This window comes from Raphanus sativus, chromosome 3 (assembly GCF_000801105.2).
Source record: "Raphanus sativus cultivar WK10039 chromosome 3, ASM80110v3, whole genome shotgun sequence".
Classification (NCBI taxonomy): Eukaryota; Viridiplantae; Streptophyta; class Magnoliopsida; order Brassicales; family Brassicaceae; genus Raphanus; species Raphanus sativus.
This window is the reverse complement of record NC_079513.1, coordinates 19,181,646-19,204,067: the sequence shown is the minus strand read 5'-3', so window position 1 is coordinate 19,204,067 and position 22,422 is coordinate 19,181,646. Positions and strand designations below refer to the sequence as shown.

The 22,422-nt window shown below is 28.0% G+C and overlaps 1 protein-coding gene across 1 annotated transcript; it reads left to right on the top strand.

The window, feature by feature from the left end:
- Positions 1–10,885: 10,885 nt before the first annotated feature.
- On the top strand, positions 10,886–16,450 carry LOC108846884 (uncharacterized). The gene is made up of 9 exons (XM_018620068.1): positions 10,886–11,065; positions 12,472–12,543; positions 12,703–12,795; positions 12,899–12,941; positions 15,512–15,621; positions 15,719–15,814; positions 15,918–16,114; positions 16,206–16,275; positions 16,391–16,450. Exons 1-9 carry the CDS (start codon positions 10,886–10,888, stop codon positions 16,448–16,450), a joined length of 921 nt encoding a protein of 306 aa, XP_018475570.1.
- The last annotated feature ends 5,972 nt before the right edge of the window (positions 16,451–22,422 follow it).

Below are 22,422 nucleotides of genomic sequence, written 5' to 3'. Positions count from 1 at the left end.
TAATATTAAAACGGGATCATATGATCAGTTGATAAAAAATTATGTCCAATTTATTTTATAAATTTATCTAAATTATTATCTAAATATATCATATAACCATTTTAATTATATTAATATATATATATATATATATGTATATAATTACAAAAACATAAATATAACTAAAAGGAAAAATATAAATATAAAAATTAAATTTCTGAAAGAAAAAAATTAAAATAAAAAATATATTCATTCTTTGAAAGGGCAAATCAATAATCTAATCAATACCATTAAATCAGAATTATTCCTAAATTATGCCCCAAAATTATCCTTAATGATATGAACAAACTTAAAAATTTATTAATGGCATTAGTGTCTTTCGATTTTTTGGGCATATTTCAACATTTAGATGGATTTGCTAACTAATTAAATGGGTTATGTTTTTATATAATCAAATTCAAATTCCATAAACTTTTTAATATCAATACCACAAATTAAAGTCCGCAATAATTTTAATAAGTTGATATTAAAGATTGGAATTTTGTAACTATACGAGGATAAGTCTTAATCAAAAATATTATTGGCCAGTTTATATGTTTAGCAATATTTTATATAAATTCTAAATCTTTAAAATTATATAATAGCCCAACTATGAATTTCGGAGAACAATATTTTGAAAACCGACCCGGACACTGAACCGGACGATTTACCGGGTTACTGGGTCATTGAGTCGACTGCAGGTAAACTGCGGATGAACCGCAAATTAATAAATGAGTTGATTTTATTATATAATAATATATTAGCTAATAAAATAAAAAAATAAAATATATAAAACTAAAGTTACTACTTTCTAAATATCTTTAAAACATAAAATAATAGTTTGGATATGTATATATTTTATGTTTAATAAACATTTAAAATACATAACTTAATTTTTTATATATTTATTTTCATTTGATATACAACTAAAAAAATTATCTACTGGTTCAACCGGTACCGGGTTTTGGGTTTTAGTAGGTTTGAACGGGTTTTTGCGGGTTATAAAATTTTGGGTTTTTTACAAAACCCAATCCGAATTTATTTTGGATCACAGGATTTTCTGGTTCAACCGCGGGTGTGGGTCGGATTTCAAAACACTGGATAAAACCATTGTTTAACTTACTTACAAACATAAAATGGTTGTGACGCATTTTAAATTTCGTCATACTGTACACACTATAACAAACCCGCATAATTGAAACTTGATCATGTCATGGTTTATATAATTAAAACGAAGAATTATCAATCTTTATATTGAAAAAACAACAAAAAAATACTGCCCTTTTAAGGGCGGGTCAGAATCTAGTATTCAATTAAAACAACAACGTGATCTATTGATATAGATTAACTCCAAACATTTTAATACAATTATTAAAACATTTTAGTAATCATTAAAAATTTTTTTTACACAAATATGATTACAAAAAAATATGATTAAAACACAAATATGAAAATTAAATTTCTAAATAACGTAAAACAAAAAAATATCCATCTTTCGAAATGCGGATCAAAATCTAGTTTACCTCTTCTTTGAACTCTATTGAGTATTGACTTACCAACTTGTTAACCTCTTCTTTGAACTCTATTGAATATTGACTTACCAACTTGTCACGGTTAAAAAAAAAATTGCATAGTTTACGAATTATAGATTTTTTTATTCTCTCAGACACTTTTCATCTTTTGTATTACACTTTTAGACACTTCTTGCTGGTAAGACACATTATGACTATGGAATGTCTTTCATACCCTCAATTTTGACCAGACAATTAACCATGATTACATTCTCTCATCTCTCCTCTCTCCACTCTCCTCTTTATCTCTTTCATTATTCATCATATCAAATATTTCTATTTGTTTTTCCTTAAAATTTAATATATATAAAACAAATATAATTCACAATAGATTGTAATTTTTTTTTCTTTACATTTTAAGATCCACTTTCATATATATATTTTATATTTTTAAAAAATTATATAAAATATGTGGACATGAAAAATATGAATAGAAATTTGTTTTAGAAAAGTCAGATGTCTTTGTAGTAGTTAGTTTTTTTAAAAAAGTTTTTATTATTATTCATCATATCAAATGTTTTATTTGTTTTTCCTTTAAACTTAATATATATAAAAAAATATAATTTCGCAATAAATTGTAATTTCTTTTTCTCTATATTTTAAGATCCACTTTCATATATATATTTTATATATTTTAAAAAGATTATATAAAATGTGTGGACATGGAACCTGTAAATAAAAAATTGTGTTCATGTACAAAAATACATGAATAGAAAAAATAAAAAAAATGTTCATACCGGAGCTCGGATCTGGTGGTTGACATGTCGTCCTCTCAACAACGGAACTCGGACCTGCTTACCATCACGTCGTTCCCTCCAGACCAGAGCTCTGGAATTTGCTCGTTATCTCTACTCTCCAAACATATTTTATTATCTAAACAAATTTGTTATATATTTTTCAAATTGAAAATAAACAAAGACACATATAATTGGATGTACACAATTACAATGTTTCTCTCCACAACTTTTTTGTCCACATTTTTACCTGTACCTTTTGAAATATAACAAAAAAATATATCAAAGTGGATATCAAACTCTAGAGAATAAAACAACAAAATTTACTATATCAAATACATTTGTCAAATATATCTCTAAATTTTAAATATACAAAGCAAACTATAAATGGGTAAAATAAACAAACAAAAAACAATAATAAAAACAATGTATTTTTCACTTAGTTTACTTTCGGGGATGTAGTATATTATAAGATATAAACCTAATAATATTTACAACTGATGTTCAGAGGGTGTGTCCACAAATTTGATATTCACATCTTCTTTGTCCATCCACAATACTAGTCATGTACACAATCCACTCAAAACAAGCACTATAACTTTTGTTGAAATAAATTAAATGTCTACTAATAAGTGTAAGACTCAAATGTGTATTTTTTTTCTTCTCCACGGATTGTCCATATTTCTAAACTTTTTCTTGTTAACACTTTTCTTGTCCACAAGTTTGATTTAAAAATTATATAAAATATATCAAAATGGATGTTAGAATGTAAAGAAAAAGAAAATTTAATTTACTGTACCAAAAAAGTGCTAAATGTTTGTTGTAAAACAAAAAATCAGTTAACAAATACATGGATGAGAAAGTGATTTAATAATACCGAAAAAATATGGCCCTTAAGAAAACCACAGTACAACTAATTCAAACCATCCAATCTTCTTCTACTTTAAATACGACGGTCACTAAAAAAACTCAGCACCAACCTTAATAATTCCTTTAAATGATACAATTGGTCCCCTCAAAGATGATAACATTTTATATTAATAAAATTAACCATACTTCTAAAATGCTTAACCAAACCAAAAGAGTATATATGTACGAACACATAGGAAAGAAGAAGAGAAAGTGTCCTTCAAGTAGGAAGTGTCTTACATGACAAAAAAGAGAAAAAATGTCTCTGTAAGTAACTCACTCCGAATTATATATGAATCATTTTGGTTAAGATTTTGTCACAGTTTTGGAGCCATTGACATTTAACCAGAAAACAAAAGCGCTGATATATTTGCTGGCATCTGGCCAGCCAAGGGCATACATTAGATGATGCGCCTCTGCAGTATCAAGACCAACCTTCAGTGGAACTCTCAAGCGACTGCTGTATGCATCGTCTGTAATTCTGAAACTCCTAATCACTTCTTCTTCCCTTGCCTCTATACTGAGGAAATATGGAAGACTCACACGAGAAACTTATAGAGGAAATATGGAAGACTCACACGGAAAAAATTCTTCTCGGCCGCTACTCTCTATAAAACTTATAGATTAAAATCTTTAGATTTTAGGCAGTTCTCAGAAAACACTAATGACCAAAATGATTACTAGACATAAAATGCAGTAATCACCGTTCTCAACCTCAAACTTAGCTAGATTAATTTTTTCCCAAGTATTACCCCCTATATTCAAATGTATGAAGATTAACTCATGTTAGTTGACTAAAGATGTTTGTCTCATCTAAATTATATATTATATACAATTTTGAAGCGAATACTTTCGGTGAGTAGTATAAGATCATGAAGTTCAACTATTAAAACCAAATTCACAAACAAACCCTAAACCCTATTCATAAACAAATTCAGTAATCCATGAGTTCTCTTGAAAAAAAATCAGTAATCCACGAATTTCATGATATCTACTCAGTAAAGTTTTCATTTCAGTTTAAATTCATGTTTGATTTGAGTTTAGTTTGGTTTGTTTGGGTCTATAAAACTTTTAACTGAAGTCAACAGAAATTAGTTTGAGTTTGGTTTGGTTTGTGTTCAATTTAGTGTGATTTGTGTTTGGTTCGTTTTCTTTTGTGTTTTTTTTGTTCAGTTGAGTTGATTTTCAGTTTCTTTTCAAAGTCCATTTAATAAAATATAATTTATAAAACATAAAATAAATCATCATTTGACATTAAATTATTATTTTTCATATTTAAATGTAAAACCAGGATAAAGTGCATAAGATAGTATATGAGATTCATATTCTTTTATTTTATTGTTTTTATTGTTGGTAGTGTTTCTTTTATTAATTTAGAAGTGAAGTGTATATAATTGTGTTTACTTGTTTTAGTTATATGGTTAAATATTTTAACTCTTAATATGTTTAGTTAATCTAATTAAATATACGTTCGTTTTTCGATTTGGTTTAAACCTGAACCAAACCATTTAGATTGATAAAATCTTTAAAATGGCTGAGACATACCTTTGGTTTAGTTTTGATCGGTTGGAGTTGAATGGTTTGGTTTGGTTCAGTTTTTTTTCGTCACCTCCTAGTACTCAGACATCTTTATATACTAAAGCGCAAGTCGCCTAACGAATTAAATCTTGACATGTGGAATTTTTTTTGAAAATATATATTTTTTAGTTTCCTATTTTTATATATTCCAAATTCAAAAACTATTCTATTTTTTCTCAAAAACCCACGTTATACTTTTTGAAACCGTTTCATGTCATATACTTTTTGAAACTGTTTTTGTAAGTGTCTCTATATAAATTAGTCTACTTTTCTTAATTGTACTCTCACAAAAGCATCGTCTTCATAGGTGAGTTCTGGATTTGAAACTGTTTTATCGTTTATGTACCTCTGATCAAAATTTTACTCACTGATCTTTCTCTCTCTCTTTTCTTCATCTCTCTTTTCTTCTCCATAGCGTCATGGTTCTTTTTCATTTGAGTCCTTCAACTGATAGAGAACTCCATAATTATTCTTAATTTAGATTCAGTTTATATTATTTTCCTTTAATAACCTCTTAATTGTTTTGGAAAATCAGAGATTTGCTAGCAATGAAGGAAGAAGACAAAAGACAAACAAGCTTTCTCCGCAACAAACTTCGAACTAAAGTAGAACCGTACTCAATCAAAAAACAAATGGTATGTTTAGTTATTTGATTCACTCTTTTATGTTACTCTTTATAAAACACTCTGTTTTGATTTTGTAACTTGGAAGAAATCATATCTCATCTGATGATTAATAAATGATGCGATGCCACTCCACCGAGAAAAAAAAGAAAAAAAAAGTATCAACAATTAGGAAAACCGTATAACAGTTTCGTGAAACCCCACTACATTACCCATGATCATTCTTCTTTATCCATGACCATGACCATATAGATTTTTTTTAGTAAAATGATCATATAGACTTTAAAGCATAGTAGCATACATTAAGCATAGAGATCACATGTTTAAAAAAGGATCACGTGTTCTCTGTTACATTCTATTTTTATTGTTTTATTAGATTTATAATATTAGTTTTGTTCGTAAATTAACATACTGAATGAAACAATAAAATTGCAGGTCAAGGTCAAAAATTAGGAAAAAATAATGAAACAAAAAAAGTAGTAAAACGGGAAAGCTTCAAAGTAATATTTATATCCAATAAGCTAACTAAATCAATGTATGAATATTTATATAAATCTAACTTCATTTATAGTATGTTTGTGGTTAAACAATGGTAAGTGTGTTGACAAACAAAAATGGTAAGTGTGTTAGTATTTCTTATATATACACATATCCTTCTGATAAATCAAAGGTAAATAATACATGTTATTTGTAGTTATATAAATTAAAATTTTATTTTATTTGTAAGCAAATATATTTCCATGCGAAGCATGGGCGCAATAAAAATTGTATTAAGAAAAGCACTAGTCAAGGACAAATAATGTATAATCGTATTAAGAAAATAAAAATTGTGTTTATAAATCTTTTCAAGAGGTAGAATCAGAACTTCTCCCCAAAACTAAAACTTTTCTAATTGTCTGAAAAATGTGGCCTAAACAATGACTTAAAATATGTAAATATGTCAAAATCACGTCATGGTCGAAATTCTTGAAAAAACGGTACCAAGTATAACGATAACCAAAGATTTCCTTCATCCTTTTGAACTCCTGGTCAGGATTCGATAGATCCGAAAGATGGATGGATCGATCTGTGTGCATAATTCGTCATCTCATCGTTTTTGGTCAATCCATAATTGCTCGATGTTTCGTCAGCTCCATTTGAGCTTTTTTTGTTCCAATTAATCATTTCTTCTCACGCCTCAAATTCCATCCAAATGTGTTTTAACATGAAAAGAATTTAAAGATACAAAAAACTCAGAAACAATTGAAGCCTGAAAGTAAAACGCGTTCAAAACACAACACATATCAATCAATGATAATTCTTCATTTACTTAAAGTCCTCATAACTTCTTCAAGGTCGTGCTCATATTTAAATGTGAACTGAAATCTATATGTAGATGACACTACACATCTACACAATCATACATTAGCAATTTCATTGGCATTTCCAAAATAAAACCTAACATGATTTGACATTATGGATTAAGTGTTATCATGATTGTTCCTCTCACTTAGCAAGGAATAGCAGATTCCAATCCTCCAGGCCACGACTCTCTACTAAATTTCACAAATTGAAGAAAGAATCACACCAGAGAACATCAACTGACAATGATCATCACCACACCACCTGTTAACAAAAATCTACAAAAGCCCATCTTCAAAATTTCTGTAAAATGACTAGAAACCTCTCTAACTAGCCATGTCAATCTTAGACCAATACTTTCTTGTTAAACCTTTGAATTTTTCCTCTCAGATAGATATCAAAGTCTGTGATGGTGAAGGACAGGGGCGAATGTATACAATTTTAAGCTTAAAACCAATAGAACTTGTTAGTTAAATTGGTAAAAATCATATTGTGCACCCATAGTTTTTAATTTCAATTCCCTTTACTGATTTTTCTTATCAAAGGATGCACCCATAGAATAAATCTTCTGGCTTTGCCCCTGGTGAAGGAGGAGGAAGTGAGTCTCTGGCTCCTCGTCGGGTGAAGAAGAAGATATAAACAGGTCGGAACTGCATGTTTGATGGTTGGGTCTTTCTTTTTTGGGTTTAGTTGGTTAAAATGTTTGGTTTAGTTGGTTAAAATTGTTTGGTAAACAGTAAATCAGTTAAAAATATGGTTTGTGTTTTATTAGATTTTGAACTATCGATTCGGGAGAAATAAGTTTGTAACTTTCAATTTGGAGAGATTCAGAACAAGGTCATAATTTTGTAGATATCTGATGCTAATATAATAATTCTTGTGGGGAAATAGCACATTCACCCGAAGTATATAGTACTTACTACACATTTTTCTCCACCACCCATAGAAAAACGCCACTAGAGTCAAAGACATCAACAAATTGTTTTTTAATCTAACAAAGTCTCACCACAAGAAGAAAAAATCCAGTCCTAATTTCCTAAGAGTCAAAGACTCTATCTGAGGAAGAGAGTCCTAAGTTCAAAAGAGAATCAAAAAGATTAAAAATGATCCTGACTATAAGTGTAAACTATATTTTAAAACTCATGTAATATATATTGATAGACCCCCTAAACATCTAAATGCAGCTTATAAACAATGGGACATGTGCACTTGTAAGAATATTAATATCCAAAATTTATTTGAAAACATTAAACTATGATAAGAGAGGTGTATTCAACTGAGAGTTTTAAATAATTGTAGTAAAATGACAAATTCATTGTTATTCAAACATGAATTTTAAAAACTCATTTAAATTTCAAATGTTATTGAACTTAACATTTCATGACGTACTATGAAATCCACTATTATTGAAAACATTTTAAGTTGTGGAATTTTAAAGTTTTCAGAGGATTTTAGAGTGTTTGAGTGGAATTTCTTAGTTAAAAAAATTAAAACAAAAAACACACGGTTTTAGGTGATATTCTAGAGTAATTTAACAAAAATCACCCAAGTCTCTGCAACTTATTGAAATCATGTAAACCCTCTTTATATTAATTGTCAACATATATTAATCTCAAATATAAAATATGTTGTAAAATATTCTAAATATCTATTTTAAAATGAATAATTAAATTCAGTATTATTTTAATAAATATGATTATAAATTTATTTATTACATTTTAATTTAAAATAATAGATAAGTATAGTGATATTCTATTTTTTATAAATATAATTATGTATTAAATTTTATTAAATTCTAAATATTTTGAAGATAATTGCAAGTTTTCCCATCAAACATACAAGATATTTAGATCAATACGAGAGTATTCAAAATGTATTTTTTCTTTTTTATTATTAAAATTTGACCAATAGAAAATGGATTAAATAGATTAATGCTTTTTCAAAATAATTTGCACTTTAAAATTCTTGTAAAATCTAATCCATTATATATTATTTGAGAAACATTACAATTTTTGTGATATGACACATATCATCACTACAATGATTCTTAGAATCTTTAGAAGATTAGTTCATCTAAACATATACTACATTTTCTTTAAACTAATCATAGAATAAATTAAATTATACAAAATATCTTTATTTTTTAAAATAAAAGTTACGAAATTACCTAATTTAATTAAAAAAATAAGATAATTAATAATTTTGAATAATATTTTATGACAATTTATGTATTCTATATCATTTTGATCAATTTATATTATTACAGTAAATTAAGCAAACACATTAACCATGTAATAAATGTTTTTTATTTTTTCATATATGATATATTTTGAATTTTAAAAACAACTATAAATAATAAAACTTAAAATATATATTAATTTTGTTTAGGATAATGGTTTAAAAGAAATTCAACAAAAATATGATAATAAAATCATATGACTAGTAAGCCTCATTTAATAGATATGTAGATTAATATTATATCTGTTATATATATTTTAAATTAAAATATATACCATATAAAATGCATAAATATTTCATTGAATAAATATTGAAAGTTTAATATTTTTCAATTAAAAAACTACATTAATTTTTATAAATGAATGTAAATTATGAAAACTATAAGAGGTCCCATATTGAAAATTTTCGTTACTAATGATTTTTTTATAAATGATTATGAAAAAATATGGGAAGAAAAATTCATTTAATATATATGTATTTATATTTAAAACTAATATATATATGTATATATATATATAATTTATATTCATATTCATATTATTAAATTTAATTATATATCATATAAAATATATAAAGGTAAATTTTGGATTTATTTATCATAAAATATATGTTAAATAAGAATTTTTTACATAGAAGTTACTGAATTCTTAGTTATTCAATCTATATTTATTATTTCACAATATTTAAAATATAAATAAATAGTAATTTTAAGTTTTTTGTATATAATGCTTATTCCTCCGAAACTGATCCAATTAAAACCAAACCAAAATAGAAAAAATGGTTTGGATTTAGTAATACCAAATATACCGAACTGGTGTTATTTTTAAGAAACCGCGGTATATGGATATTGTTGGTTATAACCGATCAAACCGAATAAACGGATCAGTTAAAATATAGTATAACTATATGTAAACTATATATAATAAATAACATATTAATTATTTATATTATTGATATGATATTCATATTCAAATGTTGATTTTATTAATTTAATATTTTATTTTAGCTAAAATTGATTTTTTTATTTTATCAAATTGAAAAAACATAATTTTTGATTTTCTGTTAACAAATATGTGTGCAAATATTTAGTTATTTAAGAGTATTATGAATTACTATTTTTTATTTTTATTCTATAAAATATTACTATTATTAAGTTAATATGTTTACTAATTATTTTAATATTAAAAGAAAATAGTCTATTTAAAAACAAAATATCTTCTGGTTATATTAAAGTCGATATCTAATCGTTTAAAGTAAAAGTCATAAAATATTATAAAAGATAAATATATTTATGATTTTTTATTTAAAACTGAAAAAGCTAAAAACCGGCAGTATATAAACCGAACCAAACTAATTAGATATGTTTTAATATGGTAGGTATTTTTATAACCAAAATACCGAAAGAAAAAAATGAACTGAAACTGAACCGATATCCGGATTGGACACCCTTACATGTGGATTTTAATCTAATTTAATTTAGTGCATCTGGTAAATATATTTTCTAGATTCTCCCTTGGTCCGCAGATATGATAACATTTTTATGGTCAAATACATTTTAAGATTTATTATAAGAAGATAGAACAAATCTAACAAAACAATCATATAAATTATCTTTCCATGTAAATTTTCCTGGATGTATTATTATTTTCCTACTTTAAAAATTATTATTCAATTGTATTTTAATACTTAACAAAAAAATCATTAGAAATTGTTTTGGTCAATTACATATTTGAAACATGCTTGCATCTTAGCCTCTATATAATTTCTTCTCCTCTCATCAAATTCCTAAACATTCAGAGCTGAATTTACTCTCTCGGAGAGACAAAAAAAAAACTCGGCTAGAGAATTTCTTCGGACGAACTTGTGTCCGAAAATGGTGAATCTACCAGATTCCCTATATGAAGACTACACTAAATTGAAGGTGAATTTCCCCCCTGCTTTAGACTCAACCTTCCTACCTTCACCGGACTTAAGAATGATCATCAAGTGGGTCGATGATCTTCATAGTAATATCCCATCCACCTTCGATTTCGCACTGCAGAATCTCACCATTGTAAGCGCTAAAAATATCATGTTCCCTGTTTTTCTATTATATGATTTTGGTTATTAATTAATGTATTGATTCTTTGTTTGATTTCATCAATTAACATGCTTTATGTTTTTAAGTCTGATAGACTACTTAATTTCTTTTGAATGACTTATTATTTTCAGTTGGGTAAAATCTTGATATCTCCTTTGTTACTTGCTTCCTAGGTTAACAAAATTATTCCAGTGCCCTACCCATTTAATTTTTTGATCACAAGGATATGACTGAAACAAGATATCATCAAAATCTTAATCTCTCATTGTCACCTTCATTTGTGACCTTTTTTTCATATCCATCTTAGATTTGGCTGCCTGACATAAAATCTCCTTGCTTTTAGTTAAATTCAGCATTCCTTGTGATCATGCATAAAAAGAAACACAAAATTGTCAATACCTCTCTTTTGTTTTTATCCATTTATTTTTGACATTTTATCGGCTTTCACAAAAAAAACCCGTTGGATTTCGAAGATTTAGTGATCAATTCGTATTCCTGCAAAAACAATTTGTGGCCAATGCAAGTATGGAAATATATCTCGGTGAGATTCGCATATATGTAAAAATAGAATTTAATAATTTGGAAAACTTTGAAATTCTGTAATTTGGAATTTTCTTTATCTCCGGTTTTCTAGACCGTTCATTTATTATCTCTTTCGATTGTTCTCACTCAGTGAACTTTGACTTTGAAGGTTTCATTGAATTACCGTTGTTCTTGTATATGCATCATTTGACTATACATTCATTGTCCGTAGGTGAAAAATATATAACTCAAAGTTAATTTTTTTGAAATTGGATTGTATTATTAAGCCAAATAGATAAAGAGTAATAAAAAATAAAAAATAGGAAATCAAAACTAAAAGACACATCTATTTTGCCATGACTAAAAGTTTTTAAAATAAATATTCTTCTTTATTTTTGGAACAGTTAAATTTCAAAAATATTCTTCTGCATATAAAAGTTGTTCTTGTATATGCATCATTTGACTATACATTCATTGTCCATAGGTGAAAAATATATAACTCAAAGTTATTTTTTTTGAAATCGGATTGTATTATTAAGCCAAATAGATAAAGAGTTATAAAAATAAAAAATAGGAAATCAAAACTAAAAGACACATCTATTTTGCGATGACTAAAAGTTTTAAAATAAATATTCTTCTTTATTTTTGGAACAGTTAAATTTCAAAGGAGATATTTTTTGCATTAATCCAAAAACATTTATTAACGCTTTAGACTGAATTGACCATGACTACCCCTCTCTTTTTATCTTATTATGAAATATCACAAACTTATTTATTAGTATAGATTAGAAAGATTTATAATGTTTTGGGAATGTTAGAAACTTACACTGTCAGTATCTACCCTTTCTCCATGGCAGCATAGGAAAAAGTTCGAGATCTTGCCGAGGCTTTTATGGGAATCTAATTGTACAGTGGCCATGATGTTGCAGGTTCAGTACCAACAAATTTGGTTTCACATATGCCTTACGCTGATATATTTTGGCATTTTAAAACCTATTAGATTGATTAGACTTTCAAGATATATCCATATCTTGTTGTAGGCTCCTCTCTTTTTGATACTCACTTTGAATTTCATTCAACTTCTGCAGGAGATCATGAAAATCTACGCACACACCTCACGTCCAGTTTACTCACAGAACGGGATGTACCATCGAGTGTACAACATTTTGCTTTTGTTCCAGGTTTTGTTTGATCTCATACTTTTCTGTTTTCTTCATTTAAGAGCCATTTAAAATCCTAAGCCTTAATTGGCTCTGTGATGTTATCTTATTTTTCTTGTCATAGTGCATAACTCATTACCCGGAGACAAGAAACGGCTTTATTACGGGTATGTTTTTCTCCTTCATTGCAACAAAAGTTCTCTTTTTGTTTGCTATATGATTTTATATCATACTAGAGCATATTTGTTGATGGTTTTTCATATAACTAGTTTGAGCCCATGCTTTGCATGGGAATTTTGTTTTCACAAATATAACATAGGTAGATAGTTATAAATCGATAATTCCCACATTATTTTGAAAAACACAAAAAAGGAGCACAATGACTTTTCCTAATTGCAGATTTTTTTCAACCATTCTATAGAATTATATAATATTAGTATATTCAATCATTGATAAATTTGGTTGTCTCGCTGCCTATAGCAATCAAAAGGATTAAGTAGACTGAAAAATAATTTCCTTATTAGTGTGTATAACTGTATTAATATGTCAAACATTTGAAAGAAACATTGTGTATTGAAAAGATTGCAGTAATATAAACATGTAGATGCTACATAAACATCTGTTAATTTTGTCTCCCATTATCCCATGGCAGCACTGATTTTGCTGTCTTCAAGGTTTTATGTTCATCTCACCCCTACAAACATGAACCAATTATCTTTCTGGATATCTGAATATTAAAGTTATAGAAGCCCTTTCTCAAAAAAGAAAAAGAAAATTAAAATTATAGAGAAAAGTATCAAATTGTATCATAGTATATTGACTGATGTTTTCAAACGACACTTTGATGTAAAACCTATAGTATAGTAGAAAAACATGAGTTCAGTAATATGATCATTTTGTAGTGAAAATAGTGGGAAGGTGTTTACCTTTTATCAAAAGCTCTTCCTCCTTAAACCAAAAAGAGCTCTTCTTCCATGTCTGATATCTTTAATCTACTTTTGATTTAACTCACAATGCTATCCATGTTTCTGTTTTGCCTCTGTTTTCTTTCTTTCTCTTTCATCTGTAAATAGGTATGACTTAAATTTATGGCATTGTCTATGAATTAAATACAGTAGAACCTCTATAAATTGATAATACTGGGACTTTAAAATTTTATTAATTTATAGAGATATTAATTTATAAAAGTTTCCTTATTTAAATTTTTTATTTTTAAAAAATATTTATTCTTAGATAAGAAAAATACTTGATTTTACTGTATAAACATTTTTTGAAATTTGAGATTTATATTAATTTTATTAGATTATTTGGTGTATATAATATATATTGCACATAACTTAAATGTGGTTTTAGATATAATATTACTAAATCTCATCAAAAAATATATTAAGTGTTAAGAAAATATAAAGATAATTCCATTGAGACTTTGAAATTTTATTCATTTATAGAGATATTAATTTACAATAGTTTCTTTATTTAAATTTCTTATTTTAAGAAATATTTATTCTTAGATAAGAAAATACTTGATTTTACTGTATAATTTTTTTTTGAAATTTGACATTTATATTAATTTTATTAGATTATTTGGTGTATATAATATATATTGCACATAACTTAAATGTGGTTTTAGATATAATATTACTAAATCTCATCAAAAATATATTAAGTGTTAAGAAAATATAAAGATAATTCCATTGAGACTTTGAAATTTTATTCATTTATAGAGATATTAATTTACAATAGTTTCTTTATTTAAATTTCTTATTTTAAGAAATATTTATTCTTAGATAAGAAAAATACTTGATTTTAGTGTATAATTTTTTTTTTTTGAAATTTGACATTTATATTAATTTTATTAGATTATTTGGTGTATATAATATATATTGCACATAACTTAAATGTGGTTTTAGATATAATATTACTAAATCTCATCAAAAATATATTAAGTGTTAAGAAAATATAAAGATAATTTCATTGTGAATATAAAACAAACAATATAATAATAGATTCTTATTTATATAAAATATGCATACATAAAAATTATTAATTTATAGTTTTAGTGGGACCATATATCTATATAGAATTTTCTAAAAAAATATTATCTTATATTTTATCGATTTGTGTCAAATTTTGAACTGGTCCAAATTGAGACCGGTGAAATTTATTAATTTATTAAAAATATTAATTTATCGAGTATTAATTTATAGAAGTTCTACTATATTCTACTTATAAAATTAACTGTTTCGATGATAATGAGAGTGGTGGGAGAAATATCAGTGTTTTATATAAATACATTAATAAATAAATAAATAAATAAAAATAATACACAAAACTCAGTTGATGAACTGTTTTCGTTTTATGTGTTAAAAAAAAAAACCTGTTTTCGTTTTTTTCATTTGGAATTTTTATTTTAAATTGTAAAAATATATGCCATTTTTATTGGCAATCTAACTTTTGTTTTAGTATATATAGGATATCTCACCAACCAAAAGAATAAGAAAAAACGGAAAACAAAGAAAATCGTTTTGTTTGAGAAACTTGAAAAAAAAAATCATTAGAAACTTTCAATACGTTTTTGATAAGTGATTTAGTTTTTTTTTTGTCATCTAGTGATTTAGTTTTTATTATGTAAATATTGTAATATAAATAATATTAATTATATATACTCTTTGAAGAGTACCAAGGAGATGCTCTTACACTGTCTAAAAAATATCTTATCTTATGTTGGTTGTTGCAGCTGATATGCCAAACTATTTCTATCCTTTGATGGACATTAATCTCACCGATAAGCCTCTTGAATGCCTAAGGCTTGGTGCATTGGGTGTCATTGCTCATATGTTGAAGCCGGTACATATATACATATTCTAAAGCATCCTCTTTTACAACATATATTTTTGTTACAAAAAGCTTTCGAACTACTTTGAACATCTCACTTCTCTTACAGCCTGTGGACGTAGCTGTTGTTCGCTACCTTTTGAACACAAATTGTTTAGAACATTGCACAAAAGCCATCGAGATTGGCTCAACAGAATCAAAAACAGTAAGTGCCCCTTCTCCTGCTATAAATTAGACAAGAAGGAAAGCATTTAGAAGAAAAAAAGCATTTGGAACTAACACTTCTTTTTTGACTAACACTTCTTCAGCTTGCTGTATTCATATTTAACAAGATTCTGTCCACTGGTGAGGGGCTTCAGTACTGCTGCGTCTTGCCTGATCGGTTTTTCTTGATAGACGATCTCCTGAAAAAGCTGCTTGTGTATCTTACCACCATGCCGACACCGTGTCCCAGCTTGTTCAATCTTGTTGTCGGTTGCTATGCCAAGCTCTCCTACAAGCCCAGGTTTTTTTGCTATACACCTTTTGTTGTATCTTTTTGAATTCTTGGTTCTCAAGCAAACTACAAATTGATATTTTGGTATGATATTAATTAGGGCTCGTAGAGGATTAAGGCGTTACCTTCCTGCCATGCTGTTCAACGGCCGCTTTGCTAGTTTACTTGCTGTAAGATTGAAACCTTTCCCTTAACTGCTTTTTAGCTCTGCATGGGTTTGGTTAATGCAACAATAGTCAAGACTCAAGAGTGTTTTGTTGTGTTTGTTTGTTTTTTCTTTCAAAGGCGGACCCAGTCGCTGAGGGATATCGTCAGGAGCTGATTAAGAATCTGGAAATGAAATGAAAATACAGCTTCAAAAGACAGGTTTACTAAGTAATAAACTGAAAAGACAAAAAGATTATGGAAAGCAGTTTGTTGTTGTTTGGTTTTATCTTTTCTTCAGATACCTCTCTTGATACTCTTTCGTCATTCTTCTTTTCTCTTTTGGGATGATACATTTGAACCCTATTTTCAATCTTCTTTCGTTTCTCCTTTAAAGTATTTTATATTTTTCTTTTCTTTTCTCCAGAGGGAGGAAGGATTTGCTTAGTTTACATATGATTGATGATGCTTATATGATTGTTATTACCGTTAGATTCACCTGCATGAAAAAGAGGACATATAAAATAAGATAGGAAATGGTTAGTTAGATACAAAGCTTCATGTTCTTTTTAGTCTTTATATGAAGTTTGAGGACGAAAATAAGCCTTTCTGATGTTAAGTTCTGGTTTTAGTTTGGGTTCAGCTTAGTTGGTTTTGACACTAGGACTGAGACCTGAACGTTAGAGACCATTAACATCAAGGCTCAGCTACACTTTTCTACCCCCTTGGCAGAGAGATTGAGTATTCTTTTAGCTGTTCTAATCCTCATCCGTAGGTAACTTATTCGATTTTTTTTCCCATTAATTTTCCGTAACATAATATACCATCCAATCAAATATTAATGGACAATAGTTTCCTACTCTCTGTTCTCCATTCCTATCATGAATCTTTTATCTGTGAGTCAGTAGTCATCACTTCATCAGTACAATACCAACCAAATCAGCTTTGAAACCCGGATCTGAAGATCTATGTTCCATTTATAAGCAGAAATAACAAAGCCTATCATGTAGCATTAGTTGCTCAAGATTCATCTCCTATTCTTTTTTGAAGAACTAACTTTTCTTTCTTTCTCTCAAAAAACAACCCCCACCCCAAACATTCTTTGCTTACACTTCCCCTAACAGCTAGTCCAACAAATAAACTAAGATTCTCAGGTTCTTTAGTAAAAAGACTCCTTAAAACAAACCATAAAATTTAGTAGAAAGACTTTGATAGTGCGAGTCATTTAGACGACAAGTGATTGTCACGATATAATATGTAGTCTTCACATAACTTGTTAAAAATGATGTCTTCGCATCCTCTTTGGTTGCTACATAGAAACAGCTTCAAATTCAAATCTGATGATGGAAAAGTGTTGAAGATTTTCAATGGTTCTATGATGATGATGAAGGGACAGATGACAGATGAAAGCGTTTATCGATTGATAGGGAACGTGGTTGTAGGTGGTGCCGCAGCTGCAGTTTCTGAGTCGGAGTGTACAACTTTGTGGCATATGCGTATGGGTCATATAGATGACGCAGATTGAAAGAACTCCTGAGAAAGGGTCTTCTGGACGGGTTAAAAGATTTTAAGATGGAGTTTTGCAAGTTCTGTGTGATGAGAAAACAGTCCAAGGTATCTTTTAAGACAGGGCAACACACGATAAAATGTCTTATTGACTATGTTCATTCTGATGTGTGGGGGCCAACTTGGGTACAGTCATTGGAAGGATCAAGATACTTCATTATATTCATCGATGACTTCTCTAAAAAGGTTTGAATATATTTCATGAAGCATAAATCTGAGGTGTTCGAAAACTTCAAGATTTGGAAGGCTGAAGTGGAAAATTAAACGGAGAGAAATGTGAAGTACTTGATATCGTATAATGGCACAGAGTATACCGATGGATCGTTTCGGAAGTTCTGCGAGGAGCATTGGATTCAGAGGCACTTTACAGTGTATAAAACACCTCAGCAAAACGGTGTATGTAAAAGGATGAATCGTTCGATTGCAGAGAAATAAAGGTGTTTGAGATTGAATGCAGGGTTATCAAAGCAGTTCTGGGCGAAAGCAGTATACCTGGTAGTCTATCTCATCAACAAATCGCCAAGGAGTTCCTTAGGAGGGAAGGCCGCAGAAGAGATATGGACTGGGGTAGATATTGATCTATCGAACTTGAGGATATTTGGACGTCCAACTTACATGCTAGTTTCAGGAGATGAAAGATCAAAGCTGGATTCGAAATCCAAGAAGTACATCTTTCTAGGCTTTGAGAAAGGTGTAAAAGGTTTCAAGTTCTGGGATCTTGAGGCAAGGAAGAGCGGGTGCGTAGCAGAAGCCAGTCAAAGATCCTGAAAGCTTCGTTGTAGGAGGAGAATCCTCACGGTGACTTCGCTATTAAGTGGTGCTTGAGACTTATATCGAAAGTCTCTCCCTAATGACGATATAAGATTAGGTGGATATTCCTAATGGTGCTGCAAGGATTAGGTGGTGAATGTCCTAATGGTGCAGTAAGGGTTAGGTAGATAAATCCTAATGGTGTAACAAGGATTAGGTGAAGAGTCCCGTGGTGACTACGGGCGGTACAAGAATTCTAATGTGGGACTTTGTTTGCATTCACAACAAACCTCTTTTCAAACCAAGTACGAATCCTTAGTTTCCAACCTCCAGCGAAACCTGGTACACATCTTGTACCGCCCATAGTCACCAACGAGACTCTTCACCTAGTCCTTGTTACACCATTAGGATTTATTCACCTAACCCTTCCAACTCAAAATGATAATATTTCAAATTTTACAAAAGATAAAAACATATATAATAAAAAATAAAAAAATAACTTTTAAAATGAATCACGACAAAACAAACTATATATGTTGTAAAAATTAAAGGAATCTAATATTTTAAAATCTTAACTAAAAATAAAAATAAAACTTAATATGATTAAAAGTATCATATAAGTAAAATTTACTAAAATAATATGATATATGCTACTATGTATAAAATTTACTAAAATAATAGGGCAATATTATTTAAACAAAACATTTTTTACTTCTAAATCCCGTAAAATACTAAAATAATATATGTTAATGTATATTTTAAAACACAACATATAAATATAAAGCATCTTAAACATAATTATTTTTGATAATATAAATATATAAAATTTTAAAGTGTATTATAGCAAAATATATAAATTAAATAAAATATATTTTGAAGGAGGTTATCTATTTGATTATTTCATATTGTTATTTTATTATAGCTAATTCGAAACTATATTAGTAAACAATAAATATTAATAACAAAATAAAAAGTATTAAACAAATCACTATATATTAATAATATCGATAAAAATATAAACAATAATATTATAGTTACACATATATAATATTTAAATGGAAATTATGTATTTAAAATATTTTTAATAATATGAAATACATTTATAAAATTAAAAAATATCTGCACGGACATGGGGTTTAAAATCTAGTTATCAGTAAATTAGTGTTAGTACAATGTTGAGATCAGGCATACTATTATTATTATTTTTTAAAATTAAAAATGCAACAAGGTATGGAGGAGATTTATGAAGTGGACCATCCATGTCCGCACATGAGAATAAATAATGCAACAGATACAACACCGTATGGAAGCTTGCGCATCAATTATATTATCAAAGTCGTCGCAATCATATCTCTTCAAATAGGTTTCTTTTCTTGACTTATTTATTTGTTTGGTGTAGTTCTAACCTTCTCTATCAGAAAACAAGACAAAACAAGCTATTACAAACAGGAAAAATGATTCGAATTCGACTTGTTTGCCTCATTGTTCTTCTCTTCACCCTCGTTTTTGTTTTCTCTAAAGCCCCAAGAATCCGTGCTGCTGGAAGGCAAAGCTTTTTCTCCGGACCTTCTAGAGGAGACAAGGAGCTTCTCCACTCTTATGTCACAGGTGTAATGAGCTCCGAAGAATTCATGCCGGAGAAGAGAAAGATTCCGACGGGGTCAAACCATTTACATAACAAGCGTTGAGGAAGGGTTTATACCATTTATAAAGTTTCATTTGGATCTTTGTTCTGCTCCTTTCCCTTGTCTTGTTTTCAAACGGGAAAAATATATGTAAAATACCTATATACACACTAATATGATGCATAAATACTCCCATATAACATGGTGTATGAGTTTTTGAGATATATAATTAAGTTTAGGGTATGCAAACTTTGATCGATTGCAACTGATCAATATGATGTTTTATTTATGTAGTTATAAGTATAGCTTTTGTGTAATCGTATTCTCTTAGAAGTATGATTCTCCATATGGCTAATACAATATATAACATGTTTGTTTTGTTTTATCGTACCATTTTATCCTTTAATATCAAGCGCAGCAATATTATGTTTGGGAATACGAATTTTTTTCGCTTTTTTTTGTTGGCGGAGAGATGATTTCACTACCTTATATTTTACGGTTTAAAGACTCACAATTATTTGATCAAAAAAAAAAAAGACTCACAATTATTTTTAGAATAGCTTCAATGGTTGTAAGAGGCCTGGTATAGTATAATTGGATCCAAAGGCATTGCCCTAGCAAGTTAGGTATTAAACTGTCTTCTTCACGTCCGTAGAAATAAATTATCAATAATTAGCCGATCATTAGTACATTAACATATAGAGGGCCGGTCAAACGTAGTATTTGGTGAATGGTCGATGCTTAATTATTAATGAAAAAAAGAAAAAATGATAATGATTATATCGGTTGTGTTAAAAATTATGTTTTAACGTATTGGTTTTTGGTTGATGCTGAAAATAATTATGCAAGATTGATTACTCCAATCATCTTGCTGAAATTCGAGCCTTGTCTAAGAAAATGTGACTATATTTTTCTAATTCCCATTTATTTCCCAGCACTTTTTAATTTTTTTGTGTTTCTCGCATGCGCATTTGTTTATTGTGCAATAAGAAAAATCAACTTTAATCAACCAAATTATTATGCAGTTGAAAAATGTAAAAAGGGTATAGTTCTTTCTTGATATCAATTATAGCACAAGACAAACTAATCCCAAAAAGGGTAACTGAAAAGTCGTATACGTATCGATGTAGGCAGTGCCGTGCGAGCGTTTCTAGGGGCCTAAGGCAAATTTTAATTTAATTCTATTTATATATAGTTATATATTTTTATAATAGATTAATAGCAGATATAATTTTAAATGATATAAAATAATAAAATGTCTAAAACAAAAATGATAGTGTTTAACAAATTTTGATTTGTGAGTTTCTGTGCAGAATCATATTTTTATATATATGAAATTGTTTTCTTACTCTATTAACAAATTTTAAAACAATACTCACATAATAAAAATACTAAACAAAAATTTATTTTAATATATATTATAAAAATGAAAATATCATGTTAACCATTAATATTTACACCATTAAATATGACAAAAAATAATTATAAAATGTGAGTGTAAAAAGATTGTGTGGAAACAAATTTGATAAGTGATCTTTAAACTTGAACTAGATCTTGACCCGCGCTTTGGAAGCGCGGAATATTTTACGATGAAAAATTTCACTAATAACTTAACAAATATTTTGTTAACTTTAAAAGAGTGTGTATTTAAAATATTTTTGCATTTAAATCAGTGTTTTTAAATTCAACCCGATTGTGATTATACCGGTTAATCCGGAGATCTAACAATTAAATTTAGTTTTTTAAAATATTCATATTAAAAAGTCACTAAAACCCGAGACTAACCGATTGAACTGATGGATATCCGATATGTAATCTAATTTGATTGAAATTGTAATAGTTTCATAATTTGTAATCTTATAATCCAACTTTAAAGTTTATTATTTTGTAATTTATGAAATTATGACGTTTCTACAAAATTTTAAAGAGAAAATGATGGATATAAAATAACTAAGATTAATTATTGTATTGTTTGGAAACGTTGATAGTAGTATATAAAATATATTGTTTAGAAACATTGATTGTAGTATAAAGAAATAAGTATATTGTTTAGAAACATGAATAATACTATAAAAAATGAACATTAGTGATTTAATGTAGGTTTAACTATAAAATATAAAAGTGTATTTAATTTAAAAACTTACAAAATAAATGTTAGGTCCAACAGAATGTTTCTGTTTTAATAAGATAGATAGATAAAATTAAACATATAAAATGAAGGAAAGAAGAGCA

Excerpts from the sequence above, each read along its gene's own strand:
- LOC108846884 (XM_018620068.1), top strand. The coding sequence starts at position 10,886 with ATGGTGAATCTACCAGATTCCCTATATGAAGACTACACTAAATTGAAG. Across the intron at positions 12,796-12,898 it reads ACATTTTGCTTTTGTTCCAG|TGCATAACTCATTACCCGGA; the intron begins GTTTTGTTTGAT and ends TTCTTGTCATAG. Across the intron at positions 16,115-16,205 it reads AAGCTCTCCTACAAGCCCAG|GGCTCGTAGAGGATTAAGGC; the intron begins GTTTTTTTGCTA and ends GATATTAATTAG.